The 17,929-nt window shown below is 49.9% G+C and overlaps 1 protein-coding gene across 8 annotated transcripts in view; it reads right to left on the reverse strand.

Moving 5' to 3' along the window:
- Positions 1-2,147: 2,147 nt before the first annotated feature.
- RREB1 (ras responsive element binding protein 1) overlaps positions 2,148-17,929 on the reverse strand; it is a 183,883-nt gene continuing 168,101 nt past the window's right edge. For 7 of the 8 annotated variants that reach the window (XM_047858102.1, XM_047858100.1, XM_047858101.1 and 4 more), the window contains 3 exons: positions 12,745-12,909; positions 7,016-7,822; positions 2,148-5,635 (listed from right to left, as the gene is read on the reverse strand). In XM_047858102.1, coding sequence (XP_047714058.1) covers positions 5,118-5,635; positions 7,016-7,822; positions 12,745-12,909 — 1,490 coding nt within the window. In that variant the 3' untranslated portion in view covers positions 2,148-5,117. The remainder of the gene's footprint in view (positions 5,636-7,015; positions 7,823-12,744; positions 12,910-17,929) is intronic. The other variant, XM_047858107.1, reaches the window with a different exon arrangement.

Consider the following 17,929-nt stretch of genomic DNA (forward strand, 5'->3'; position numbering starts at 1 on the left):
GCAGGCTCCAGGCTCCGAGCTGTCAGCACAGAGACCGATGCGGGGCTCAAACTCACAACCTGTGAGATAATGACCTGAGCCAAAGTCAGATGCTCAACCAACTGAGCCACCCAGGCGCTTCTGGGCGGTTTTTGTTGGACTGCTTTTGCTTCGAATTATACTCTCTAGCTCCATCCACGTCATTGCAAATGTCAAGATTTCATTCTTTTTTTAATAGCCAAATAATATTCCATTGTATATATGTATATTACCACATCTTCTCTATCCATTATCTATCAATGGACACCAGTGAAACCCCCTCTTTTAAAAGTGAATTCTGGGGCACCTGGGTGGCTCAGTTGGTTAAGCGCCCGGCTCTTGATTACAGTTCAGGTCATGATCTCACAGTTTGTGAGTTGGAGCCCTGAGCTGGAGCCCCAAATTGGGCTCTGCGTTGACAGTGTGGAGGGTACTTGGCATTCTCTCCCTCTCTCTCTCTCTCTGCCTCTCCCCCACTCATGCTCTTTCTCTCTTGCAAAATACATAAAAACAATAAAAAAAAGCTTAAAAAAATAAAGTAAAAGTGAATTCTGAACATCTGGATGTCACAGCTAAGCCTGTGTGCTCTGGCTGGTGTCTCAAAGCTTTGACTTCTCTGTACAGCTTCTCTGTAGCTCATCCAGTCCTGTCGGCTCCCCTTGAAAATATACCGTGAACCCAACCTCTTCTCAGTGTCTCACCTCATCACTCCGCTCCAAGCTGCTGCCTGTTCTGGCCTGTGTCACTGTGACTACCTTTTGATGGCCTCCCTGTACCCACCCGCCCCATCATCCCACGGTCCACAGGCAGCCAGCAAGCCCCTCTGCCCTTGTCGCCTGTTGCCCCTGCCCCCCTGCTCATCCTACTCCAGTCTCGAGGCTTCTGCAGACCTGGCAGGCTCCCCCAAGGCCTTTCTCTCCAGAGCCCTGCCCCAGACATCTGCGTGGTGACTTTCTTGCTGCTTGCTGTCCTGAGACCTCTCCAGTCGTCCTGTCCAGCCCTTCTGGCCCCCAGGCTCCCATTGCCTCCTTTCCCCTCTGGACCTGCATTCCTCTGCATCTTCCTCCCTAGAGTTTATTATCTGCCACTGTTAAAACCCAAGTTCCACAAGGAAAGGAATCTGTTTTGTTCCTGCCTTATTCTCCATGCTTAGTGCTGTGCCTGTCTTTTCTGTCATGCTCCCCAGGGGCGGCTCACTTGCTCTTCACACTGACCAGTGCGGTCCAAATCCCCAGTCAGGGAAATGACTCCATCCACCCTGGGGGGATGGGGTAGGGGGCTGTAAATGCGTCGATGGCCAGCAGCACCCACCCCCCACAACTGGAGAGGCTTGTCCAGTCATTACATTAGAATCATTCCCAAGTTATTTGATCATCTTATTTTAATACAAGTTCAAGACCCCTTGCTGGCATTGCAGCCAGTCTCCTGGGGGCTGGTGAGAGACGGGTGTATGTGTGGGGTCTCCCAACAGAGGGCCCTGGAAGTCTTACAGACCAGAGAGAGCACTGCACCTCTTGTCTCGCTGTGACCCGGCACTTAGCCCTGTACCACGGTGAATGCATTATAAGCACTGTCTACAGACAGCTTGCCCTGAACCCAGCTTCCCCGAGTTACTTTTTGAGTCCTGGCTTAGAAGATTCGGGACTTTGCACATTTGCTACTTTACAACGACAGACCTCCCCGCCCCCGGCCCCCCTACTTGGGTTCCCCTGCACCCTTATAATGGGCAGGAGGAAAAGGCAAAGTGGACATCACAGGAGGTGCTGCCCAGAAAACACAATTCCCCTTTCGCTGTTGCTAAACAAGTACAGACGCGTCACCTCCCAGGCCTCGGGTGAAATCACCGCAAAGGCCCCTGCACGTCCTGACTTCCCACTCTCCCACCCACCCTCCCACCTGAGCCAGCCCTGCACCTGCAGCCACGCACAGGTGGCTCTTCTTTTCACGTCTCTTCTTTTCAGAGACGCCACCTGGGGGACAGAGCTGTCTTTTGTGGGTGCCCCATGCCGAAGGGGAGAAGGCACGCAGTTCCCCTGATGGCCCTGGACACCAGCGGCCTGTCCTGCACAGGCTGCGGTTTGGGGGCTGGATAAGGTGGTGGGGGGACAGCAAATCACAGGAGGGCCGTGTGACCGGCAATCTGCCATTTTTAAAATATAACATTTATTGCTCAGATGGTTTGATACAGAACAGCTTTTCTTCTCATTTTGAATTTGGAAGTATTATACAACTGAATACAAAGAGGGACACAAAGTACCAAAACCAAACTCGTGATTCTGTTCATGTGGCATAAACCGGTTTTGTACATAACATGTAGCAGCAGTTTTTAAGTTCCCTTTAGAAAAATATGAATTCTACATATTTATTATTGTTTCCTGTTTAATGCATGGGCTGAAATCACTGGGATCAACTTCCTTCTTGAAGAAAGAGAGGCTAGAAATGAGGGGGGGTTGAAGGTATGATGCATCTTTCTGAAACTGGCATCTGACTGTCACGTAGCTTCCCCCGGGACTGTTTGGCAAACAGCCCCGGGTTTTATATTTTGTTTTCACAGCCAGGAGTTTCATGTAGTGATTGAATCTCAGCATTGTGTCCATAAATCAAAGAGAAAAAACAAGAGAAAAAACTTGCACCTCAAAAAACTTTTCAGAAGATCCATATATATATATATGGATATATATATATATACTTTTTTTTTTTTTTTGTAAAAGCCCTGAGAGAAGGAGAAAGAGAATCAAACAAAATGTATAGGAACAAATTAGCTGGACATGCAAACTAAACTATGATTCACCCAGAGTTTAAACAAATCACAAATTTCACAGTTTAATATTGGGGGGGGAGGGGCAGAACAACAAACAAATAATACATTTCTCAACCTCACTAATAAAATGTGGCAAGACCTTATTGACTACGAGGGTACAGATGGAGGCTAAATAAAGCTTTAAATCAATAGTGATTATTGCGAGCTGTGGCCCAGCAGTTCTGCCGGGCCATTTCCTGCTACATCTCACCGCGGCGTAAAGGGTTAACTCATGGCTTCTCTCCACATGGTTGTGAGTTTTAGTGTGGAGAGTTGCAAAGAAAAACAAAACACAAGATACCCCAAATAATAACAACAAAAATAACAATAACAATCGTCATTAAAAAAAAAAAAATGGAAGGGATGCACGAATTGGTTTCAACTAAGCAAACCACACTTAGTATAAAAGTGATACAGGGGATCATTGGTTCTGATTTGTATTCATCTAAATAAAACCTCGTTCTGGGTTCATACATCCCCAACACAGTTACAAATCATATATACCTCAACCTTTTTCCTTTCACATGCAAAGACATCACTTTTCATTATCTCAAGAATATAGATCTTCCTTTGAAGTATGGGAGGTTGGATTTTGGCCACGAGAAATCGCTAAGGAAGCGGAGAGAAAAGGGTCTGTGTGTCTCTGTGTGCATGAGTGTAAGTAAAGTGTGTGTATGCGGGGGGGGGGGGGGTTGCGGTGCTCAGGGCTAGGAGGGTCAAGGGTCCTGGGAGGGGTGGGGATGGGGGTCCTGCAGGGGGAAGGTGAGAGGGGCTGAGTGGTGGAGCAGCACAGGAGGCCCCTGGCAGCACAAGGCTCGGGCACCCTGGAGGTCTTGGCTGGAGGACCGGATGCTGAACACAAGCTCAGCTACAGTAGGATAGATTTCTTTTCACTGCTGGCGGCTACAGTGAGGGAATTCGATTACCTGTATGGGATGCTCATGGAAAAAAAAAAAAAAATCCTGCCTTTTTGCACCCAGGGGTTCAGGCTATTTCAGGAGCTAGAAACAGCACATTTATCGTCAAGCACCAACCCCAAATCACAGGAAGGTAAATACAAATCTATTTTTCATCTTCAATCTTGCATGTGCAGTTTTATTACCAGTAGTAGTACTTCCTCGCTTTGAAAAATGACAGTAGCACAGGCGGGTAAGGCTTGGGCTGGGTTTGGCAGGAGGACCGGTAAGGGACAGGTCTCCTTGCTGCCTGGCTTTCTCAGAAGCCCTGGGCACGTGCCTCCTGCTCTCCCCTCTCTGAGCTGCTCTTCGGCCGTGTGGGAGGACCGTTCACGGCCCCTGCTGGATTCTGCAGTCACGGAAAAAAGGCTTGTCTAAGTACAGTGGAAGAGCTACCACCCAGGTGTGGGGGAGGCGGGGGACAGATGCCCACATGGGGACCCAGCGGCAGCCCAGGTCTCCCCGGACAAATATTGCCCATTTGTTTCTGCTGACTGCAGAGACCAGCAAACTGATGAACTAATAATAATAATAATAATAATATTAATAATACATATACCAAAAGGGGGAGGGAAATCAGATATATGACATCTGTGCATGTTTTCTATAGGGTAAGTTGCCAGCATAACTCTTCTCTGCAAGTTAAGAACGGATGTCTTGACATTTGAACAGTAATACCACGGCTAACGCTGAAAACACGTACAAGGTTGAAGCTAGAATCTTTCCTGGTTTGGCTTGCACCAAATTGGAAACCTTCATCAACCACATCCTGCAACACCGAGGACCCAATCACAGCTCCACCATGTAGCAAACAGAACAAGAGAAAAGGTCTATTTGAGAAAAGAATATCTTATCCATATTTCCTCTGGTAATTTACATGAAATTCACATCATTTTCTTCCAGTTATTGGCTATGGGTATCCAAGGGCGTATTTTTTTTCTTCTGTTTCCAGCTCACAGAACATTCGTTACTATCACAGATTCGCAAGAACAAGCTCACACATACAGAAGGTAACATTAATGCTTAAATGAAAAGGTCCTCTCCAAATAATTCATTAAAATATTTGCTTTGTTTTTCAGAAAGTCATTTTGGGAAAACACAACACCCAGGCTGACACCGAAGGACTGGTGAGTAGTTAAGGCACTCGAACTGTCCATGCTGCATCTCTCGCACGGGGATGTAAGGCTATGGCACCGGACAAGATGGCCCGCTCCTGCTCATGTCACTCTCTCTCTCACTCCCCGAAAGCTGAAGGGCACTGAGAAAACCTCATGAAACATAGATTCAGGACACTTTGCTCTGCTGGCTTTGTCTGTGTGCTGGTGGGGGGACAAGACAAGCTGTCATTCCATTCCCAGGAGTGGTGAGGCACCGTCTGCAGCCAGGAGGGGATGGGTGGGCCTCTTGCCCTGCAGCTCTGGCAGGTCTTGCATGAGGCCTGTTGGGTTCTCGGGGTCTGGGTCACCCTGAGACACCTGCTCCTTGGGGCTGCCCGCTGGAGCAGCCTTGGGGGCATTCCTGCCGGCTTCAGCCTGGCTGGCACCTGCCGTCCGGCCCCCTGCCCGCTCCTCCCTGCGGCTGGGATCCTTGGTCGAGTTGGCCAGGCTCTCCTTCCGGCTCCGGGTGACGGCCACGTGGTTGCTGGCCGGTGGAGCCGAGTCGGCCTCGTTTTCGGAGACAGGATTGTTGCCGCTGTGGGTGGACTCACTCTCACTGTCCTCCTCGCCTCGCTCATCCTTGTCGCTGTCCTTCCCAAGCTGCTTGGCGTGCCTGGCTTTCTGGTGGACCCGCTGATGGCGAACCAGGCTGTGCTTCAGGGTGAAGGTCCGCTCGCACGTCTGACATTTGTATGGCCTTTCTCCTGGAGCAACAGGAGAAAAGAAGTCACGTCAATGGTGAGGCCACCAGTATCACCTCTCCGCCCTACACAAAAGCAGTAGCCGTGTGAGCAGGCAAAGGGGCAGCAGGTAGCAAGGGTCAGGACCCCATACTCAGGGAAACCCTCTTATTTGTCTGAATTGGCAAAATAAGGTCATAGATATGCACGGGGCTGGCCTCAGCTTCTCTCTCCCTTTCATTCCTCAACCTAGGTTTTCCCCATAGGATGCAGGAACCAGAGTCTCAGGGTGGAAGCCTTGTGGACATCCAGACTACCCTGAAAAAAAAAAAAAAAAAAAAGAAAAACTAGGGAAGGACAGCAGCAAGGTCCCTCCCATGGGGACAGGCACCACTTCCAAGGGTTGTGCAAGACAGGCATCTCCTAAGTCAAAGGTGCCAGATACTCTGTGTTCTGATACGGAGCAGCTGGGGCTTTCCCTCTTGCTCACAAATACTGAGCTGTGAGCACCTGAGAAAATTACCTGCCAGGAGCTCAAGAACCCCTCTCTCCCAGGAGCCAAGCATGGGAGCCCTCCGATCCCCAGAGCCCAGGCCCTGTGGACTGCAAGGCAGAGGAGTGTGCGGGGAGTAGGTGTGCACCATGGATGCAGCAGCAGGGACGGGAGGAAAACCAAGACCAAGATGTGGGGCCTGGGTTTCTTCTGTGGAGGGGGTAGGTAGGATGTGTTTGCATCTTTTGGCTTTATAAGTACGTTTAGGTGTCTTCCTTTCTACCAGAACAATGGCCCCTACTTTGGGGTTCCTACCTAGGGAGTTCCAGGAGGAGCAAGGACACGTGTGGAGCAGGGACACCCGGACATGCCTATGAAGCTCCTGTTCAATGACATCAGCTTGGCTGTCGTAGAGCCAAGTAACGAAAAACCCCTCGCTTTGTGCTTCAGCAGCCAATTTTCCACCTGAGGGCTGATGAGGAAGCCCAGGTGCCTCCCACAGAGCACCTGTCCACAGGCCACACCTCCGGTCCTTCCCAGGCTCACCACGGGCCCCCAACGCCAGCACCCACATTCTTCTAGATGATTCTATGAGACAGGGCAGCCTTTGTCCCCTTTCTACAGATAGAAAGGCTGAGGCTCAGACGGCTGATCAAAATGCTCTCAAAAATATCACTGCTGAGGGCCCACCCTGCCGCCTCCCTGCCAGGACCCTGTATGTTCCAACTGCTAAGAGAACAGTCTGTTAAATTCCTAGTTTATGGTGCCTGTTGCGCCCAGGGGGCACACTCAGGAAACGGTCTCTGGCCATTCGGGGCAGGCGCCTCCTCCAGACCCCGACTGGCCTCCTCGCTGGAGCATGCTCCCTGCGCAGGCGCGGGAAGCGTTGCCTGGGCATGCCCCGCCCTTACCTGTGTGCGACCGCATGTGCCGAGTCAGGTCCTGCAGGGACCAGAACCTCTTGTTGCACACGCTGCACACCTTCTTCCTCTTGTCCGCCTTGCTAGCCACGCTTCTCGGGGAGTCGGTCTTTGGCTTCTTGTCATCGTCACTCTTCTCCGAGGGCTTCTTCTCGGCCACGCCCTCCCCGTCGGAGGCGCCCTCGGCCTCCTCGCCCTGCTTCTCCGCGGCTGGAGACACCTCTTCCGCCGGGGGCTCCTCAGAGGAGGGGTTGGCGGGCTTTTCCTCCGGCTCAGGAGCGGGCGGCACGGCGGGGACGGGCAGAGGGCCCTCGGCCCCTCCGCTCGCGCCCGTACCCTCCTCTCTGGGCTCCTCGCGGCCGTGGGCCTTCCGGTGGCGGCTCAGGGTCCCCAGGAACTTGAAGCTCTTGCCGCAGACATCGCAGGAGTGCTTCTGGTCCTGCTGGGCGGGGCCCCCGCTGCTCGCGGCGCCCCCTTCGCCCTCCGCCAGCTTGAAGCCCATCAGCCTGCTGGCAAGGTTGAGGTCCAGGCTCTTGTTGCTGACGGTATCTTCCTCCGGGCCGTCCGCGTCCTCGTCCCTCTCCTCCATGCTGTGCTGGTCCTCACGCTCCTGGCTCTCCCCAGCTCCCTGCTCCTCCCCGTCCCCGGCTGGTCCCCGCTGCCCCTCCTCTGCAGGGAGCTCCTCCTGGACCTGGATGGGCGCAGGGGCTCCCTCTGCTGCGGGCTGCTCTTTCTCCCGGGAGGTGAGGTCCAGCACTTCGCCCCCCACCGCTGGGGTCTCTGCATCCGACTGGCTATCTGTGGGAGTGAGCACAGGGGCACAGGCTGAGGCCCAACGCCACCCAACACGCTCCTTCCAAGGGTCCCATTGTGACTCTCGGCTGGACTCACCACCCCCAGGCCCGTATACCAAGCCCAGCGGGGATACCTCTACCCCCACTCCTTGTTACCACTCATATCCCCAAAGGCCGCGGCGAACCTGGGGTTAATTGACGAAACACACGGGTTGGGGTCACAGGGCAGGCTGCCCTCGGAGCTCCGGCCCTCCCCTTCCACTGCCCCCTAGCGGTGCCAGGCACCCTCCACGGCCACACACAGGGATGCTCAGGCCCCCAGAAGGTGTGAGCAACTCAGGGCAGCACAGACAGAAGGATCGGCGAGAGAGGAGAGTTGGTGCATTCCAGAGACTCGCAGCACTAGGGAGGTTGAGGAAGCGGAGCTGTAAGTTATTTTTCCAGTGCAAAGAGATTATACAAACATGCAACATATATAGGACCACTGCCCGAACATAGTACCTGCTGAGCGACTCACAGAAAATGGCCCAAAGCATGTATTCTGTGCCATGGCACACGCGCTCCCGTCCGAAGGCTAACTCCCGGGTAGAGTTCCAAGGCAGGAGATGCATGCACACCTGGAGGCCTCCCTGGCTGCTGTGAGGACCCCACGCAGTGAGTGGAAACACTTCCTATCTCTTCATTTGTTCCCGCCTATCCACCCTCCATAGGAAAGCGAGACGTGGCAAGTCTACTGGTTTCTAATGACCTTCATAAGGGATGGCACTGGGGCAGCACCAATGACACAGAACAGACCACAGTATTTCTCACAAGCACCATCTTCTCTTCATTCAGGTTGAATACGGACTTAATGACTGCTTTATGTGCTATGACCCCGAGGCTGTCTGCTGAGACCTACTATTTAATTCTAGATCCAATTTCTTAGGGCAGGGATTCGGAAATTCCTCAATTAGGGTGACAGAGCCCTGTTTCCTGGCTCCTAGGTCAGATGCACCTGCCTCATGATGCCGATCTCGGATCACAGTGCCTGAGCCAGCAGATTCAGGCACCTAACCTGGACCCTCACTTGAGGTGACCAGACATATCACCATGTCCACCCATGTCCATCACTGAGTCACCCACTCGATTTGCCATCAAGGCAGTCCTGGGGCTGGGGGTGAAGGAGCTGGTCCTACCCTTGCTGTGGTCACTCCTGCCTGGGGCTTTTGGCTTATGTACAACCATCTACACGGCACTCCCACTTACATAATTTCATTGGTTTTGTTCTGACTGCACCTTTTGGCAGCCAGTGTTTATCTCAAGAGGCTTCAGAAGGAAACACATATGTGTGGTGTGGATATAAGATTTCTGTCAATAAGTGATTTTTATAAATTATCCAAAAGTTAAAAAAAATTATCCAAAAATTTAAAGAAGACTCCTGAGATACACACACCAATGTCTTAGGTCTTATTCTTAACTAAAACTATATGCCCATTTTTGGGAATCATTCCAATGGGGAGCATCTATTAAATGGATTTTGGTATAAGCTCTACCAAAAAAAAAAAAAAAGCATAGAATGTTCAGTTTCTTAAAAAAAAGCTTAATCTCTGGTTACTTCCTATTTGTCCCAGTATGTTCTAGGCAGTTTTGCTTATTTTTTTTCACCAAAGAACATGGGTTATTTTCAAGTTTCACTGCAGATCATATTTAAGATGATCTTGAAAAAAAATCATGACTTCTAAAACGAAACCCAAGTAAATATGCTAATATCAGATTGTTCTCATTCCCCCCCCCCCTCCTTCCTTCCTTAGCTCATCCTGTATCTAGTGAAAAAAAGGGGGCTTGACTGTGCTCTACCAAACTTCCACTAGGGGGAGTGTTTTAACAGGGCAGTCCGGTACCCTTGAAGTTCTAGCAACTCCAACTGATTTTTATTAGTGATTCCTGGCAACAGTAGAGTTAGCTTCTTCTCATTTCATGGATATCCAGCTTCTAATGCCTGCCAGGTCCTATTTTGATCCCCACCTTCGTCAACTGCCTACACTTTCAAATGCAGCTAGTACAACCAGTGACTTTTATAAGCAGTGTTACTCTGTTCTCTTGTCTCTCCCAGTCCCTCATTCATGATGCTAAATCTAAGAAAATTGCTAGCAGAAGCAGGAATCCTGCGTGCACCAGTAGATAACAAACCCACAGCTCCTGCTACAGGGAAAGTGGAGACTTTCATGTCAGTGCCACAATGAAATATCTATTGCTTCCTAGAAATTCTATGCTACTCAGCTGATGTGACCAACTACCAGCCTAAATACCCAATCTGACTGGGCAGGGGCACAGCTGTTGAGGAAGCTGCTGTCTGTAGTTCACCTGCCCAGAAGCACATCCTGTGGTGCAGTGTGCGCTGGCACGCGGACTCCTGGACTGCTTAGGGCGGCCACTGTTAAGAACAGTGTAAAACCTTCCATGTTTCTACTGATTTACAAAGTGACATGCATGTGCCCACAAGTATGAAGGCTCCCACAGGCATCACCCAAAAAAGAACCATGAATATCCCCCAAAGGCAAAGTGGGCTAGGGAACCTCTCTGCCATGAGAAAGTGAGTAAAGAGCTTCGGTTTAATGATCGATGTGCCCCTTAAGCCAGAACTGCCCCTTGGTAGCATTGTTAACATTCCTTTTGGGGGGGGGGGATCTAGGGTATATGTTCCTGAAAGAACTTATGTGATTGAAAATGTCAGACTTACGTTATAAAACAAATTTAGGGACTTTAACCTAGGCATATAAACCTAGAAAACCTCTCAAGAACTTCCTTGGTCATTTCCTGCCTTTTTTTTGGTTTTGTTATGTTTTTTGTTTTTTTAATGGTCTTTCTCCAAAGCCTCACTTTTAACTTCACGGGAGGGAGCCCCAAAAGCACCCCATACCCCCACCGTGCTCACCTGGGTTTGAAACTTTCCTTGAAATCACTCAACTCCACCTCCCTGACCCCTCTGTCCTTGCCTCTTTCCTACTATGTATGGATTGTGACCACAATTAAACCAAACATTTATTTTCTCTGGTTTCACATTACAGCTTTCAGTGAATTTTCTTTTTCCAGAGGCTTTGTCCCTTAAAGAAACCCTACACAACTTCCAGGATGGGCTGGAGGCGGGGCTCTGATGGGATGTGGAAAAACAGAACTCACAACTGCAAATTTAAAAACTACACCCACAATGTAAAATCTGGCACTGAACCAAAGCTAAGACGTGTATTTGAATTAGCTTTGTGTCTGCAGGCTCCTATAGCTGTCCAGAGGTCAGGAGATTTGGGTTCTGTGTTCCTCCAGAGGATCAAGAAGCTGAATGCAAAATGTGCATCTGGCAACTTTGAGAAACTGAGGGCTCCCCTTGACCTCCTCGATGATCCACTCCTGCCCCTCTCCTGGAACAACTGTGGGTGGAATCACATGGCTGCTTTCCTAAACCAGGCTTTGAGAAAATGTTCAGGGGCTACCAGGTGACACAGTGGCCGGCTGTTAAACATTAAGAGTGATCACCCGCAGCAAATTCCGCAAGCGTCGCTGTGGGTTTCCTGGGGGCTGAACAGTGGAAATCTGGCTCATAGGGATCCAAGTTATGGCAAGGTTCCATGGGTGTCTGTATCTTTCTTTACCCCAATATCCTGGCAAGTGATGTAGAAATGGAAGCTGGAGGGAGGAGCCAGCAAGCTGGCTTATATTTTTATACCCTTAGAGGGTTTGATCTTAACCAAAGGGCCTGGCACTTCAGGGCTTGGAGGAGGTACAGGGAAAAAGCAGAAGTTCCACATCGATTCCTCTTCCTGGAAATGCTACCCATTCAGATGTGCCCCTCTCCCCCCTGTAACTCAGGGACAGGTGGGCTGGGGAAAGGGGGACTTCCAGACAACAGAGCTCCCATCCCTACCCAAATCTGAGGGAGACAAACACAGGGCACAATTATACCCCCTGGAAAAATGCATCTTGGGGAGACCCTCTTTGGCTTTGAGCAGTGGGGAAATGTCAGGATTTGCAGGATTTTCTGGATTTGCAGGATCAAATCCATGCTGGTTACTAACCAATGGCCTACTAGCCATGTAGGTAAGTAACCTGCAGTAGCCAATTTTCTGATCTGTTTGTTTTGGGGGGTGAGAGGCACAGGACCCCAGCACTTGGAGATGATGGAATGTACTGAATAGAGGACAGGAGTAAATACAGAAGCTGTAAGGGAAAAAAAACAAAAAGGTGGCAGGAGATGCACTGAGCAGCCGTTAATTGCTCTGTAGGGGCTGGAGGAAGGAAGCACATATCAGCACATGAGAATAATACCCGGATTCAGGTCAAGCAGAGATGTGATTAAAGAAAGGACATGCAGAGTGCTTTTTCAAACAAGACAAAAGTTTTTTTTTTTTTTTTACTGGGAAGAGAGTTATTGAAGAGAAAAACACCCCCACCCCACGCACCCCTCCCCGTTGAGGGCTGGGCATCACTACTTCCTGAAACACCCTGACATCTGAGTGAGCCCATCTCTGCTCTGGAGGATGCGGCGGAGGCTGGGGTTTGAGAAAACACCACCCCGCGCCAGTAAGGTTTCATATCCCTTTTAGACGGGATACTACCAAGAGTTAGAACTGTACCCCCAACCTCACACCCCACTTCCAGAGGGACCCGACAGCAGGAACAGACGTATCCGCTGGTGGAGGAGGGCGGAGGGTGAGGGGCACAGATCTTCCCTAGTGGCTCAGAAAAGCGATCTGGGGGCATGGTCAGTGTTTCCCCAGTCCCCATCCTGCTGCATTTCCCAGTCCTTGGCAGGGCCCACGTCTACGGCAACTGCCGAGTCCTACAGAGAAATGAGGAAGGCAGCCTGCCACACGTGTGTGAGGCTGGCCAGCGGGGCTCTCCGAGCTGCCCTCCTCTGTCCCTCTCCTCCGCTCCGTCACCCGGAAGCACTACCTGTGCTATCATGGGGTCCAACATCACTCTCTTTTGACTGGGGGATAAGCCCGTTTCTTCTCAGGGAACAGTTGGTAACTCCATGTTTGCGCAATTGGTGGCGTTCACAGTTAGATTTGGTAGAAAAGAAGGCATCGCATTTTTGACAAGGGAAGGGTTTCTGACCTGAAGCAGGAAAAAAAATATATATTTATCTGGCTTTCTACTGTAATGAAAAAGAAAAGTTGCTTTCCATTCATTCTTCTGGGGTAACTGGCATTTGTCCCCCTGCCCCCCACCCTCCACCCCTTCCTTTAAAACACACACACACACACACACACACACACACACACACACACACTTAAAAAAATACTGATATCACATCAACAACTCAAATGGGATCTTCCCTTGAGTGAAATGGAATGAAGGTTTTGTCTTCAAAATACTAGAAGTTAACAACGAAACCAAGATGTTTAAAGTAAAACAGCAGCATTACAATCGAAAATCTTAAGAAACACAACAACCAAAAGAGTGAGTGAGTGAAGGGATTTTAGAGCAGAGCCAGGAAACACCTAGAGTCTGTCACAAGGAGAAGCCGCCTCTTGGTAAGGGCTGATATGGCAAGTACTACAGAGGCTGGTGGGTCAAACTGGAATCTTGGGCCCCTGGACGTGTCTTTGGGAGCCGCTCCTGGCTTCCTGGTCTAGCTGGGTGCGGCCTGCCCACAGTAGACTGGAGGCAGGGAAAGGGGCTGAGACAGTCCTACAGTGACCTCTGCCCAAGCTCACTGTGGTCCTAGTGGGCAAGGCAGAGGAGGTCCGCTCCTTGCATTAAAGGGTCTTTGTTCCCCTTGCTGGAGTACACAGTGACCAACAAATAACTGAGTCTGTGTTAGGAGATCAGCTGCTCCAGGCCTGCCTGGCTGCCTGTGAAGAGAAGTGGCCGAGTGGGCCCTCTGCACCCCCACTCCACACTGGGGTAACTCCTGAGACAGAAGTAACCTGATTTGCTTTGCTGGTCTTATCCTTCCACTTCAATTCCTTTTGTACTGTAAACACAATACTTCAACATGCGGACCAGGCTCTTCTGCAACGTGTCCTGGGTGCGTGTGGATGGATGTGTGGAGAAAGCAAGGGTAAGGAGGATGGCGAGCAGGAAGGGGACAAGGGAAGGGATTAGGTGAGCTTCAGGAGAGAGAAGGCGGTGGTAAATCATTTACTCTATCGCTGGCTTCTTCTGCTTTCCCCCACAATTGCTAAGGTCCTGGTGTCTGATTCTACAAGAGAACAGGTTTTGTGTACTAACAAACACCACTTCAGAGCTGCAGCCTGGCATGTTTGCCTTGTAACCTTGGGACTGCCACAATCAAATGCACATGTCAAAAACTGGCAGCAAAGTTAACCAGCACAACCCCCTCAAAACACCAATCAAAGAGGCCCTTCAACCTCCCAGTTACTATCAACAGATGCCCAAACTAGTGCAGGTGACAGGCCTGGGCACTCACTGTGAGCGGAACGCATGGGCCTGGCGCCTGGGATTATTTAGCACAAGGGGACGGGGGAATTAGCACTGCGCACCACACAACTCCAGGGGGAGCTGTTCACACAGAGCACGCTGGTGTGCAACGCCACACAGCCAGAATCGCTGCCCTGCCAAGTTCTAGCACCAGCAGCAATCCAAGAAAGGGGACGTCCCTTCCCTCCTGAGCTGCAAAATTCAGCTTCAGAATCACTAGTGCAGCTTTTTAAGAATGCAGATGCCTGGAACAATCAAAGACCACGGAAGGAGAAACGCACAGATCTGACATGTGTGCTTTTAAGGAACTCACATGGGACCTACAGGATAAAAAAGTGGAGAACCCACTGACCCCTTGAAAGCTTCCCTCCACATAGCCCAGTGGGTGTTTCTGCTAAGTCGTAAAAATGACAAAAATGAAAAACAAAAACAACTCGCCTTTACATGAAGACTAGTTTTTTGTTTTTTTTTTTTATGGTGCACGCTTCACGTTATTCTTGCTTTTCACTAAAAACTGAACAGAATCTTCAACAACTGTTAAAGTTTTAAGTAACAACTTTAACAACTGTCACTGTTTTAAGTAAGAAAAATACTTGAAATGTTTTATTATCAAAGGCGACATCATGGCTTCTCTGAGGCCAGGCAGTGAGGGAGAGAATTAGCGGAGAGCAAATCAAGTCAGAAGCTATGAGGATGAACTAGATAATTCTCAATTTGAAATAAAACAATCGGCTGCTTGCTTCTTCCCATGACAAGATTTCCTCTGGCATTTTCCACACTGGTAAATGCTTCACTTTTACAGCTGGGTTTGGACAGCCAGGTTCATGCCCCATGATGAAGATTAATACACTAAATTCAGACAATGGCCCAAAGATGTCGGAGTACTGTATTGGGTTATGAAGAGTTTCAAAGTGACAACAGGAATCTTTAAAGATTTATCTCTCTCTGCATAAGCCTTACATTCATTTGTTCATTCACTCTCTCGTTTATTTTTACTGCTGTATAACTGACACACGCAAGCCTTACATTTTTAAATAGTAGTGTGCTCTCTCTGATTGCATGGACAGAGAAAAACATGAACACTTCCAACATTTTTTCATCAGATAGGTTTCCCCAAAACTTGTTGATGGGTAATTTACACGGAAAAGTATCAAATGATGTCACTTACTTGGTTAGCTGCCACAAATTACTGCTTTAGCAGAGGTGTTTCTAAATGTACCTGTGACCACAAGAAGTTATCTTTGCACCAAAGACTCACCACCTCCCTCCACCTCCAGCAGGAGCCATAAAAACCATCAGCTAGCCAGCGTCATGCTCTACTCTCAGAGAGCAGTCAGGAAAAGGGGGAAACCATGTACTACGTGATGCTATCTGGCCTGCTGGGGCCATCAGGAGCAGAAGAATGAAGAGTGAGAGTAAGTTTGAGAACTCAGCTTCATACCCTCAGACTTCTTTCCATTGCCCTCCACCCTCGTGGGGAAAGCTTCTTTCTGTATTTGACAGAAGGCTGGCTGGGCAAAAATGGTCAAGGCCGCCACTTTCAGGAAGTGAAAAGCAGCCAGCGTCACTGGTGTCCAAGGCACTTTCCACGCTGAGCTTTGCCCATCTTACTGGTTTCAAACTCAGTTGCCCGTGAGCAGCTGGTAGCACAGGTGAGGGTGGAGTGCCTCAGGTCGGCAAAGAAGAGGCGCTAGAATCAACTGCGAGAATCCCAAAATGTCAGAGCTTGGTGGGGGGAGGAGGGAGTTTCAGTCATCCCAGGGTCCTGACTCCTTCATTTTGGGAGAAAAGGGACTGAAAGGGGAGGAAGATGGGGATGAGCAGAAACGGGCCAGCTGCATTTTTTGGTACTCTCTCGGCCTGTGGCCTAAATGAAGGGGAAAAGGAAGGGACAGTGGACTGTCCTCTCCCCAAGAGGCAACACTCTTCAGGCAGATAAGGCAAGGAACCAGGAACCATCCCTGCTCACCAGCACACAGGCTAGGAAAATAGTGCAAGGAAGGAACTCGGCTGTGCATGGAGAGCTCACCAGGGCAGATAAAACAGGATGGCAGACGCCACCTTCCTTCTGAGACACAATCCCTAGAACCCGAGCCCTGTGCCCCTTGCCTGAGCCACAGTTCCCCACTGGACACAAAACATCTGGTCTACCTAATGCTGCCCATCTAGGAGACAACTTACTGGCGTTATGATCGTTCTGTGTGTTTGCCAAGAGGTCACGAGGAGGTGGACTCTTGAGACACATACGTGGTTTTGCTTAAAGGCGATCTAAACCCAGACACTGCTCAAAGCTAGATTTCAACACTTAAAAAAAAGGCTTCTTGGGGCGCCTGGGTGGCGCAGTCGGTTAAGCGTCCGACTTCAGCCAGGTCACGATCTCGCGGTCCGTGAGTTCAAGCCCCGTGTCGGGCTCTGGGCTGATGGCTCAGAGCCTGGAGCCTGTTTCCGATTCTGTGTCTCCCTCTCTCTCTGCCCCTCCCCCGTTCATGTTCTGTCTCTCTCTCTGTCCCAAAAATGAATAAACTTTGAAAAAAAAAAAAAAAGGCTTCTTTGCTGTATAACACTTTTGTTTACAGGGCCATTTCAGAACCGAGTTTAGTTTCTGTGCTCATACATATGAGCCTCAGTTTTATTCCCAAGTTTCCGGAGGGAGCATGTCACAGAAAGCTAGGGAGCCAAGGCACAAGCAGCTGGGGGATTCTTCAATAGCTGAGCGTCTACCAGGAAAACACCAGTCTGTGGGAAGAGTGGGTGGGTCAGATGATTTCCCAGGCTCTGTCCAGCTGTGACACTCGATGAATGGAAAACGTTTTAACACAACACCAGACACAACAGCCAAGTGCTCTATAAAATTATTTAACAGAGGTGATGCTGAGACTGTCAGTGGAAGCTGAAGCAAGTAAAACAGCAAAGGAAATTAACAGAGCCCAGTGGGCGTCAGCTTTATACAGTGTCTGTGTGTGTGGCTAGTACTATCCTGAGGTCATTCAGTCTGATTACTAGGATCCTGGTCCATACCTCTGTTCACCTTATCTCCAGCCCCTTGCCAGCCTTCTGCCCTGGTACATGTCAGGATATGTCATGAAGGCAGAAGCAGGCATGCCCTATACACCTGCCAACAGAGAACCAGCAGCCACATACCTCGATTGTGGGGCAGCTGCAGGGAACTTGACCCTGGCTTTGAACTCAAGCTCTAAGACCACAGGCAAGTTACTCAGCCTCTCTAAGCCTTCATTTCCTCGCTTCAAGATGTGGACAACATCGCCCTCATGGGATGGTCATGAGGACTAGCTCTGGAATGTTTCTCGACCAACCCCGAGCGCTCCCCTCAAGTTAAGGCCAGCAACCCTCACTAGAAGGACATGGGATGGTCACGTGGTACGACAGGAGGTCATGGATGGGGCTCCAACAGACACAGCTGCCAAGGGTCTAGTAACTGGAGAAGTGGCAGAACATGTTTATATTTATGTCTACCCCACCCTACTCCATCATAAACAAGCCTCCCATCTTCCTTGCTGCTTCCAGATGCTACCAGACTTTACACCAACTAGGACATTTTGGCATTCGAAAGCCAGACAATTGAAATGACTGCTTTCACAAGTGGGAACTCAGATGAGGCATCTGTGAGATGTGGGCACAATTCTTGAAAGGAAATGCCAGCTGCTCCAGTCCTATTAGGAAGACTGGTGGT

The sequence above is a fragment of the Prionailurus viverrinus genome, chromosome B2 (assembly GCF_022837055.1).
Source record: "Prionailurus viverrinus isolate Anna chromosome B2, UM_Priviv_1.0, whole genome shotgun sequence".
In the NCBI taxonomy this organism is placed as follows: Eukaryota; Metazoa; Chordata; class Mammalia; order Carnivora; family Felidae; genus Prionailurus; species Prionailurus viverrinus.